We start from the raw sequence: 12,573 nt of genomic DNA on the forward strand, positions 1-12,573 counted from the left end.
TAAATGAGGACAGCTAAAAAATGATCAAAGGATTGGTAACAGTGTATGGGAAACCCTGGAAAAGCAAGTGATTCAATTATGGTGGGACATTTCAAAACTAAGTGGGAACGTTTATCTACAAGCCCATCAGATCACAGAAAGGTCAGCCACTTTGTACAGTAAGAGAAACATACATTTCTTACTTCATTTAAGGAAAGATAACCTCTCATTCCTGGCTGCCTAAAACATGAAGGAAGCTACAAAGAGATGCGGAACCCATAACATGTGGTCGGGGACACAGGGTGCTCACAATGCAGCTGGGCAGACAGAGCAGCTACCCTGTGCTGGTGGTCACTGTGCTGAAAGCTTTATCAGCAATCCCTCCAAACTCATCTCCACAAGAAAGCCACAAATTATGTAGTATCATCCTGATGTGACTAATGAGAACACAGGCCTACAGAAGCTAAGTAATTTAATCAGGGTCACAAAGTAGCAAATGTCAAAGTCACAGTTTGAAATTAAATCTATTGCCAAAACTTAACTGTACTCATCACACTTACCACTATTGCAATGATTCTCAGTGAAAGGAAAATTTGCCTCCTTGAGGGTATTTCATAAAGCTCAGAGACATTCTTAAGTTGTCACGGTTGGGCTGCTGCTGGCTGACACAGATATCTAACGGGCTGAGGCCACATATATGTCTAAACAACCTACAATGCACAGGACACGCCCCTACAAAAAAGGACTGTGAAAGTGTGAGTTGCTCAGTCATGCCTGACTCTTTGCGACCCCATGGACTGCAGCCAGCCAGGCTCCACTGTCCTTGGAATTCTCCAGGCAAGAATACTGGAATGGGTTGCTACTCCCTTCTCCAGGGAATCTTCTCGACCCAGGGATTGAACTCAGGTCTCCTGCACTGCAGGTAGACTCTTACCGTCTGAGCCACCTGGGAATCCCCAGGACTATCCAGTCCAAAAAAGGACTATCCAGTCCAAAATGTCAATAGTGCCAGGGGTGAGAAACATTAGCTTACATTATAAGGCTCTGCAATCATTAAGAAAGAACCAAGTGCAGGTTGCAGCCATCCTTCCCTGGGGAGGAAAGAAATAACACTCTTAATGGGTGAGTTTGGGAAGCCTTGTCATAGAAGTAGAATTTTGGTTGCGTCTTTATAAACATGGTAGAAAAGAACAGTTATTTTCTACAGCCTAGGACAAAAGAAATGAATCAAAGATGTGGTGCTTAAAAAAATGGCAAAGTAAGCACTTTCTCTAAATAATCTAGAGAAAAGTAGCAAAAAATCAGGTACAAAAATCCTGGTAAAGCAGCATGTATTTATAAATGCTTGGGACATCTCTAAATATTCATAAGAAAACCCTAATTTGGGTGATTTTAGAAAGGAAACTGTGTACCTGAAAGACACTAACAAATCTTCTCTATTTAAAAGATGATTAATTAATTAATCAATAAGGAAAGATTTACCTGCCAGGGGATAAGAGCTGATTCAGGGTTTGTAAGGGAAACATGGACTTTCATCAAATGGTAGAAGACCTTAAACAGGTTCAAAAGAAGAACCATGGTTTAACTTTTATCGGACATGAGCTGTGTACAAGTCCAAAGATATTATTTGTTGTTTGGAACAATGGTAAACACATACACTCCAAACCCAGACTACCTGGGTTTGAATTCCTGCTTCACCACAAACACTGGGTGTTTCTTGACTGGGGCTAAATTACTTAACTGCAGGTTCTACTTCCTTAAAAAAAAGAAAAGAAAAAGCACACAAAAAACCTATATCATAGGCTTACTGTGAAGATTCAATACATTAAAATTTACAAAGTACTTAAAATTATGCTTTGCACATAGTAAGCACTGAACAAATATTCAACAATATCCCTTTATACCTTAACAATAATAATGAAGGTACCATTATTATTCTCATTTTATTCATAATGAAACTATGGCTTAAAAAGATTATGTAACTTGGCCAAAGTTCTTTAGCTGGAGTAGCGTATACAGTTGTCCCTCAGAATTTACAGGGGTTTGGTTCCAGGACATCCACGCTCCCCTGAGGATACCAAGAGCCCCAGACGCTCAAGTTCCTTATAATGAAAGGGTAGCAGTATTTGCATGTAATCTACACACATCCTCCCACATACTTCACATCATCTCTAGATTACTTACAGTATTTTACACAATGTCAATACTACATAAATAGTTGTAAATAAAATGTAAATGTTATGTAATAGTTGTCTGCACAGCAAATTCAAATTTGTTTTTTGGAACATTCTCGAATTTTTTCCCTGAATATTTACAGTCCATGGTTGGTGGAATCCATGGATTCAGAACCTGAGCACACATAGAATTATATTTGACACCAACACCCAAGTTCTACATCACTCTCTACATTGCTTCATGACAGCCAACAATATTGATCTTCCAGAACAGGCAACAGAATGCCACTAAAAGTTTCTACATAAGGATACAAATTATTAAAGTGAAGTTTTACTGAGGAAACTGTCAACAGAATAAACTGAAGTGAAAAGGTGAGGTGATAAGGACCACTAAGAAGGGGGGTGCTGGAAACAAAAAGAATACCACGAGAAACATACATGGCCAGAAGGGATCGATGGCGAGGTGATCAGGGGAGAGGGATGGGTGCAAGAGCAATGAGTGAAACACTGTTAGCCACACTGGACTTCAGAGGTGAAGGAGGCCGCACAGTGAAAGAATATTAGAAATTTGGCCCATTCTGCTGTATCCTGGGGAGTGACAGAGCTGAGTGGATCTATTAATAAAGGATCTTCCTGGTATTCCCCAGGAATCAAAAGTACTGAACCCAGAGGATGACTCAAAGGGAATGAAAGGAAATTCTTGCAGAGAGATTATTGCCTGGGATATATAACAATGTACTACTTTGAGAGTTATAAGTTTAGAGGGGGGGGGGAATCCATATTTCATGGTATTTTTCTTTAAGAAAATTAAAGATGGGATCAAATTAAAGCAAAACAAAGATTCTATTAACAATGCCTGCAAGAACTAAGTGCAGACCACATAAAATCAAAATTCCATCTTGAAATTATTCTAGACCAATAAAATACTACATGAGTTCTTACTCCCTAAGGAGAAGTGTACATAAAAGTGAGTATTACATTCATTAAATCATTTGTTCAGTAAGTATGTATTAAAGTTTCAATACACTTCAAGAACTACTTATTTAGATTTAGAGACACTTTTATTAGCTAAGAATGGCAAGATTTTGGTTTTCCATTCTGCAGTTCCTCTGCTAATTCATCTTCTCCCAACACTGCCAAGCTTAAGTTGTGGTGACACCTAAGGCAACAGTAGGGGATGACAGAACCTGTGTGATATACATTCAAGCTGTTATTTCTGAAATTATGTACTTTGTTAAAATATGTAAAACCTGTCCCCCAATGTTTATAGCAGCACTATTTATAACAGCCAGGACATGGACACAACCTAGATACCCATCGATAGATGAATGGATGAAGAAGATGTACATATTCAGCAATAAAAAGGAAGGTAACTGAGTCATTTGTAGTGATGTGGATGGACCTAGAGTCTGTTATACAGAATGAAATGTCAGAAAGAGAAAGACAAATATTGTATATAATGCATATACACGGAATCTGTAAAAATGGTACTGATGAACTTATTTGCAGGGCGAGAATAGAGATGTAGAGAATGGACTTGTGGACACAGTGGGGGAAGAAGAGGGTGGGATTAATTGAGAGAGCAGCACTGACATTACACACCGTATGTGTACGATAGCTAGCGGGAAGCTGCCGTATAGCACAGGGAGCTCAGTTCGGTGCACTATAATGACCTAGAGGGGTGGGTGGGGGTGGGAGAGAGGTTCAGCAGGGAGGAGGCATATGTAACGTATAGCTGATTCAGGCTGTTGTACAGCAGAAACTAATACAACATTGTAAAGCAATTATACATCAATTAAAAAAACTATACACACATGCTTAACTTCATATTTAGAAATAAGAATTGTCATAAATAATAAGTTATTTCTTAATGTGCATTTTTCTTAATTTTAAATTTAACTACAAGAAAAATAAACGGACATTTTCCTTCCATCAAAATAAAAAATAAGTAAATCTTTCAAGATTTCCAGGATTTATCAGAGATAAAGTAGAAAATTTACATTAGATAACAAATTTTTTCAAAATTTTAACTAGTTTTTTTTTTTAAGTTTAGATTTGGCACTAATAGTTATATATACCGGAGGGACATTTGGGGATCCAAAAACTCCAATTAACATTTTCCCTTAACATGAATCGTCTTCTAAATCAAAGGAGAGTTATTGCTTTTTCACTTGAGATGCCAGGCATGTTAAAATAATGAGTTAAAATGCTACTATCTAAAACCTACAAGGGAACAGATATATTAAACAAAAGCTACCCGTGGACCCATACTAGGCACACGTGCCTGCACACTACAGGGTGGGAGTGCAGTCCACCCCGGGTAAGCCAGTGTAGCCCTCTTCCCAAGTACCATCTGCAATGCTAGAAGATAAGCTGTCAATTTGCAGTACAGAAAAGACAAAGGTAAATAAAGAGATGAACAGCATACTGAATAAACAGAGTGGCCTATACACAATTTCAAAAGCAATATCGAGGGTGCTTTTAACAAAACAAATTCAGCTTCTAATTTAAAAAAAATTAAAAACCTACACACATATGCCAACATGCAAATACCTCTACAACTGTCAGGAAGCTTCTTCTTCAGGCACTCACATCTTAAAATTCACAATTCCTTAACTGTGAATCACTCCCTGATTCTTTTCTTATTTAAGAATTCTGGATCAAGGCTTATATTTCAGGTATAGAATTTTCAGGCAGATCTAGCTCAAGTTTTAGGCCTTGGGACCAAAAAAACAGAACCAAACCACCTAGTCCTCTTCTCAAGCAAACCAAGCAACCTCCTTGATATTACTTACACTGCAGAAATATCCACAGATATTATCTATTATATCAGAATAGGTAATCCAGAATAAGACATATCTACAACTTTCCTACCTTGGCTCTAAGGACAATGAGTCAAAGACTGGTATGTTCCATGCAGAAAACTGAATCTGGGAAACATTTCTAATCAGAAGGAGATCTTCCATATGTGGATACTTCCATTCTATGAACATCTGTTTAAGTATCATCACCCAAACAGACCCTAACTGAAGGGTCTTTTTCTTTTGTCAAGGCAAAAGTACAAATATTCCCTATATAACTTAAACATTCCTTAAATTATCTTTCATTTACCCTTCATCCAAATACTAAGAAATAGCAAATAAAAACAACATATTACATGTTTATCTGTGTTAACTTCTAAGTGGAACATTTTGTAAATGATATTGGATAAAACTATTTATTTTATTACATCATTTATGTGAAAACAGATTCAGATTCCAAAAGAAATGTGTGTCTGACATTTACATATTCTGTCTTATAAAAGACAGAATAGCTTATCATTAAGTAAATATCAATATAAAACTGATTTTAAAAGTTCACAGTGTTAAGCACTGTAATATATGTATCTTTAAAACGGGAGATATGTGTCTGTGTACATATTTTTTATTTTTATTTAAAACAAAACAGTAATTTGGGACTTCCCTATTAGTCTAGAGGTTAAGCATCTGCCTTCCAATGCAGGAAATGCCAGCTGAATGCCTGGTTGGGGAACTAAGATCCCACATGCCTTGGGGTAAGCCTGGGTGCCTCAACTAAAACCCAATACAGAGAAATAAATAAGTATTTTAAAACAAACAAACAGTAATTTGTGTTGAAAGGCTGGCCAGTTAGGTATATGGAAGATGGGGCCTGCGGTCACAAGTCTCACCTGTCTAATGATGCTCTTCACACAACGTACTGGGAGGCCTTGGTAGTTGGATTTTATGATCCACTTGAGGAGATGGTGGCCAAGCACTTCAAAGACCATGCAGACATCTGGGACAGGGTTAAGGATCATTTCTGGATCCATTTCCTAGAGTGACATAATTACTAAAAGCAGAATCACTGTGGCACTTGGCGAAAGAATTAGTTCTTTATAAAGTGTAACATCAATACTATCAATAATAACAAAAGTGTGGAACTTCCCTGGTGGTCCAGTGGATAAGACTCCATGCTCCTGATTCAGCGGGGCACAGGTTCGCTCCGTGGTCCAGGAACTCAGATCCCTCATGCCACAACTAAGCCCATGCACCACAACTACTGAGCCCGCATATCACAACGAAGACCGAGTGCAGCCCAGATAAAGAATTTAAAAAGAAAAACATGGCTGCTTACTGTTTCTCACCTAAACAGAAAAATCTAACATTTACTAAGTATACTTACTATGTACCATATATGATTTAATGTGTACTCATAACAATGGGAAGAATGAGGTAAGTAAACCTGAGCAAGTTTAAAGAACCCTTCCTGCCTGACACAGGGTAAAGGTGGCAGAGTCATGACTCAATAAAACACTTACCTGTGGGCTTGCTCCGCCCAGCACACTCCTCCTGACAATAAGCACACTCCTCCTGACAATAAGCCTTAAAGAAAATGAGCAAGACTGAAACCTCACAGAAACCATGAGGGAAAGAACAAGAGAACTCGCCCCTCTTAAGTGTCCTGCCTGCCTACCTAAATTTCTATCCAATCATCACATAAACATTTTATAAAACAGAAATTTACCAAACACAGTAAACTTTTCCTTCAATAATATCTTTCACTGGGTCACTAGATCAAAATTTTAATTATTTAAGTTTTTAACAATGTATGAGCACAATTTAGGACATAGTGTGGTCATAAGAACAACCTATAATAATGAAATCTCAGGAATCGGTTGTCACTTTTTTAAAAAATAGAAATTCTAGTCAACCACTAGTCCTCCAGAACTATGCCCCATCAAAGTCTCTCATATAAACATGTCATTCATATAGAAATGAATGGCTCTGAAACCCTTTAGGGCCTATATATAGACTATAAAAAGGTCATTTAATATTTTATGAAATACCTAGATCTATTATTACCACATCATCATAGTAACTATTGCTTTAAATATCTTTAATAAAAATAAGAAAAATATTTCTACAATACTGGAAAACAAATGTGCTACAGATTTATGCATAGATGATCTAAAGTGAGAAGTTCCTTACTATTTCCCAAACTCATTAAAAAAAAAAAAGGAAACCAAGGTCTAAACTTAATAGCAGACACAGAGCCAAAGCCCAAGGTTTCTAAATTATCACCAGAGTATTCTCAAAGCATTGATAGCCACTGGAGTGTATATATCAAAAATCAACTCCACCGACCTACAAATTAGGTGTTTCCTCCAAAGAAACCCTCTCTCTATCAGCTGTTTTAACAACAACATTCCAAATGTGATGCAAGAGGAAGGGCTGCCCTGCCTACCATAAACAGGCTCACTTGGAGAGCAGGACAGAGGACCAGTTCCATCTTTCCATCTATCAAGAGGGAAAATGCACCCTGAAGTTAAAGAAAGGATCTTAAGGCAAAAGAAGCTGCAACATCAGCAGTCACCAGAATTTGCCAGTGTCCTCAAATCCAATCCCTAGAAGAAATATAAAGTGAAGTCACTCAGTCGTGTCTGACTCTTTGCGACCCCGTGGACTGTTGCCTACCAGGCTCCTCCATCCGTGGGATTCTCCAGGCAAGAGTACTGGAGTGGGGTGCCATTTCCTTCTCCAGGGATCTTCTAAAAACCTCCTCAAATCATAAGTGTGAGTGAGGGGAGTACTTCCCAGAGGAATCAGGACTTAGCAGATGCACAAATAGGAAGTCATTCTGGGGTGAAAACTTGGAGAGGGTTTGCCCTCAGGTTTCTTAAGCTTGAACAGGTCAAACATCAAAATGTTGGATCTGTTCCAAAGATGATAAAGGAAAGAATAAAAGGTCAGAAAGGAGCAAAAGACCCTGGCTCTTGACACACTCCTGGCACTCACCCTTCAAAGGACTATGAATACACAGTCCAGTATTCCTGAACCTTGGGAAATGAAGGCAATGCCTAGGTCAATCACACAAAGAGCTAACTCAGAGGATCTAATACTAAAATATGGAAACAGCATTTTGGAAACTAAAGACATTTCTTCTCTCCACTTGTGCCAACGACACTAAGCTACAGGTTACTCTGCTGTCACTGCCACTCCTGGGCTATCCTTTAGTAATGCCCCAGGCAGGAGAAAATAATTCCTTCCACACCCATTCACCCTGCTGAGCCTCACCTCCAAAACTACTAAGCATGCAAACTGACCAGAAGCACAGTTAAAAATTATATTCTCCAAAGAAAAAAAGAGGTCATGAGATGCCCTTGCTCCACTTGTAAGACACATTTCTTCTCCAAAACTAGAAGTAAGGCCTCCTTATTCAAAAAATAAAAGGAACAACTTATCTTTATAATTAAGATGCTTTCATCTTTCAAGAATCATATAATACGGTGACACTAGAGGTTTCATGTAGAAAGTGATACAGCAGAGCAAATAGAAGTTTATAAGGGCTTGAAATATTTACATTTTTTTAAATTGAGAAGAAAAACTAGAATATTAATTCAGCCATTAGGAAGCAACAGAACTGTCAGAAAGGATACGTATTCCATTCATGCCTGAAATCTTGAAGTCATCTATAAGCTGCACTACCATGTCTTTATTTGGGTCACTGGGATCACTTTCTCGAACCTAGAGAAAGAAAAATAAATTCAAGAACAGAAGTGTTTAAGACTGAAAGTCATTTCCATTATACCAACCAAAACTATTTTAATAAAAGAAAAATTTTTTAAAGTAAAAGATTCAGTATTTGAGTTTATAAATAATAAATTCAATTAATTTCATATAAAAACTCCTTTGTAAAATTTTGTCATTAACCTTTCTTATATCATTCACATATCTGTAGTACTTACACATTTGAGCAATTTTATTTCATCCAAGGCTGTCTCTGTATAATGTTGGGCACTTTTTACAACTTTCATTGCAACAAATCTTTTTCCCCTTTGAAAAAATGCATTAAAAAAAATATTAACAGCAGAAGTGTTAACTGTAACAATAAACTAGACTAATAAACTAAACATTATAATGAACTCTAATAAGCTCTAATTAATAGAAACTTTTAATACTTTCCTTTAAAATATTAATTTTCAAATTGTGGGGCCACAGTTAAGCAGTGGCTTCATGAGTAGATCTTTTTTGCTTTTTGTTTCTGTTCTGTCCTCATAAAAATATGGCACACTAGATAAATATCAGAGTTCATTGTCACATATGGTTAAGATCAAGTATTATTTTAAAACACTTTTATTTCAATTCACACACATTACACATGTGTATGTGTACTATAAGAAGACAGTTTCATATTATGGATCATAGCTTTAAAAAAAAAGTCAAAATCCACTAATTTGAAAGGTCTATATGTTATTATTTTATATTTGAAATGTTTTTCTGATATGGATGAATTATTATATGACTCGAATGTGGTGCAATTACAAAGAATAAGTCTCAGATATAAAAGCAGAAGAAAATTAATATTTAAATAGCTTGTTATAAAATAAAGATGTTGAACCAGACCAGGAATCAACAGCACGGACGACAAGGCGCACTTACTGCATATCCCAGCACAGCCAGACAGTAGAGAAGTGGCCCCATCCTAGCTTCCTAATAACATGGTACCGGCCATTGAAGAGGTCTCCAATTTTCACTGGATGATAGCCACCTATGATTGTTTAAAAAAAAAATTTTTTTTTCCAGAAAAATAGTAATAGAAACTCTTTCTTCCTTATCAGTTCTTCATACCAGTAAATAAATCTCTAAATAGTAAAACTGGATTTGAAACATGTTGAATAATACATTTTTTCAAGAGCATCTTTCATCAAGAGAAAGATGCCCTATGACTTTCTTTTAGGCGTCTTCGTTTTTTAAAAACTTACCTTAAAAAAGCAATGAACCAACCCAACACACCAGAACAGTAACTGGAGGTTTGAAAGTCTAGGTGCGCATCCTACGTGTATTCCAACTCTGGACACTTCTAACCAGTAAGTTAAATGCAAATCTCTTGGGGTCAGTGTAACACAACTCACCAAAACAAAGGATGTGTACTCTCCATAGTTCTGCATACCAATAAAGAAGTATGCGATATATGACAATTTACCCACCAAAAGAACTTGCTTCTCTCACCACTTGTCCTCAACCTCAAGCTCCTGCCAGGAAACAGGGTGGAGAGCAAGAGAGAGCACTTGGTGTTAAGGTGGGCGTGGGGAGGTAAGAATGCTTCACAAGCACCTACATGACCTCACTTTGCATTGTAAATAAGACGATCAGGGTACAAAGTATCATGCCTAATATGATACCATTTTGGCGAAACACACAAGAAAAAGTCTGGAAAGATAAAGATATTTAGCAGCAAACATCTATGGATTATAAAATTACTCTTCTATTCTTTTTATCTCTATTTTATTTTTTCCTCTATCTTTTCCAATTTTTTCCTAAAAAAGAAAAAGTACTTTTATACATTTTTATTCTTTAATATCTACTGCTTCTTTTTTAATTGCAAAGATGTTCTCATTTTATAAATCTTCAGAATTCTTACAAATCCCTCAAGAAAGGTAAGGATGGTTCATGCCTAGTGTTCATGCTCAAAACAGGAAGCATCTAAACCACACCCTCAATACATCTGTCAGAGGGCCAGGAGTAGTAGTTCAAGAAATATTATAAATGTTATCATTATTTAAATTGTGTTGAATTATTAAAGCAGGAATTTAACTAGATAAGAACTTTCTATGAACTTTCAAAGTCTCTAACAACATTTGAACTGAAATGAAAGATAATAAATTAGGAATAAAACAAAACAAATTATTAAATGAATAAATGGGTAACTAAATTTATTGTGGTCATTTCTCAATATATACATGTCATTAAGCTGTACTGCTTAAACTCACACAGTGCTTAAGTCAATTCTATTTCAATAAAACTGGAAGAAAAAATGCCTTATTACTTACATACAAGGCTACACCAAATTCAAGTGGGCTCTGAGTTCACAACAGTGTTCAAATCATTCAAGTTAACAATGAAAAGGAAGAAAAGAAATTGAAGACTATTCAAGTAAACTAGGGATACTGTGCTAAGCACTGTATTTTCAAAATCATGATCCACTGAAACAAAAGTAAACTGAAACATGTTGCAGACCTTCCACAGGGCAAGCAAGCAGGGATGAGGAAGGGAGGAGAAATTCTGTCTGGGAAATGCTAAGCTGAACAAAGCGAGTAGATTTCTTGACCAAAGGGGTTCTCAGAGTCCAGTGTCTTAACACACATCGGGAACCTCCAAGAGTACAGAAGATGTTACAAATTCCAGACACACAAAACCATTTTGTCAAGAAACTAGACACATTTCACAGCACAAAGTATTTAGGAAACACTGATGTCTACAGTTTCTTACAACCACTCAGAGCAGACGGTGTAATTTCTACACTGCTGAACTGGACAAAAGTCTCAGGGACCATAAGTAGTTGGTTCAGGACTGGAAGCTGGGTCTGACTCCAAAGCACGCTTTGTTCACCAGTAAGAAATGCATTCCATTTTTAATACCCAGAGGACCGTTTCCCAGTCTTACTACACAGGAACATTTGATAGCTTAATTGAAAGCTATTTACCATTTAATTGCATATTATCGCTAACATGAAAGATTCTAAATTTAAAACTAATTTAATTATGTGTAAAGAGAAGAAACCTGTACCACTACTGTATGCTTCAGATTTGAATTCCTGAACAGCCAGGGTGTGTACATGTGAGCTACAATCAATGGGCACTATTTCCAGTGTAATCACAGCAGAAGCGCAGCTGTTCCTTTTCTCAATAGGACTGAAAGTTGAAGAAATTACTAGCATAGTCCAATTATCTCAGGAGCCCTCACACTAAGACTACTACGCGAAAAAAAAAAAGGCCAACTAAACAAGAGGGGAATAAAAGTAAATCTTAAAACAAAAATATAAAAACAACTGAAAGTATCAAACGTATCCTAATTTTTTTTCTTTTTGGCCTTGCCACGCAGCATATAAAATCTTAGCTCTGATCCTAATTTTTATTTTGAAAATTGATGTACACAATTTCAAATCTGAGTCCATGCATTCTCAAATCCTAATTTCCTGATTTCTACAGGAAGCAACAGTCTTTCCAAACATTTTTCAGTCTCTTCTCACAGAACGATAACTCGCAGGCTGCCAAGAGGGTGGAACACATCTCCGCACAGCAGACCTCACCAACTGCCTCAACATCCAGGGAATAAAGAGAAAATGAGTTCTCGTCCCCAATTCCCTGCAATGAGCAAACAACACATACCACGATGGCTACTAGCAGAGGAAATCCTGTGTCCTACACAACACTGTCCACACAAAAGGAATCCTGAGAACAGTCAAAGGCTAGACAAGGCCCCCTCCTTCTGCTTCTTCACCATTATTCAGTATAGGAGCACGGGGTAACAGCAGTGCCATACAAGGACCCTGCTGATGGCATCAAGCAGAGAACCAGAAAGGGTCCAGCAATGGATGACTCCCTTGACTTAGGGGTTTGGCTGATACAACTGTACTTCAT

General features: G+C 37.1%; 1 protein-coding gene across 9 annotated transcripts in view; it reads right to left on the minus strand.

The window, feature by feature from the left end:
• SRPK2 (SRSF protein kinase 2) overlaps positions 1–12,573 on the minus strand; it is a 248,353-nt gene that overhangs the window by 42,156 nt on the left and 193,624 nt on the right. For all 9 annotated transcript variants that reach the window (XR_016036973.1, XR_016036971.1, XM_088834228.1 and 6 more), the window contains 4 exons: positions 9,593–9,701; positions 8,899–8,986; positions 8,590–8,677; positions 5,842–5,948 (listed from right to left, as the gene is read on the minus strand). Coding sequence is in view for 7 of the 9 variants with exons in the window: in XM_088834228.1 (XP_088690354.1) it covers positions 5,842–5,948; positions 8,590–8,677; positions 8,899–8,986; positions 9,593–9,701 (392 nt within the window). In the remaining 2 variants the exon portion in view is untranslated. The remainder of the gene's footprint in view (positions 1–5,841; positions 5,949–8,589; positions 8,678–8,898; positions 8,987–9,592; positions 9,702–12,573) is intronic.

Source organism: Moschus berezovskii, chromosome 3, assembly GCF_049115385.1.
Source record: "Moschus berezovskii isolate FMDL1 chromosome 3, NW_MosBer_1.0, whole genome shotgun sequence".
In the NCBI taxonomy this organism is placed as follows: Eukaryota; Metazoa; Chordata; class Mammalia; order Artiodactyla; family Moschidae; genus Moschus; species Moschus berezovskii.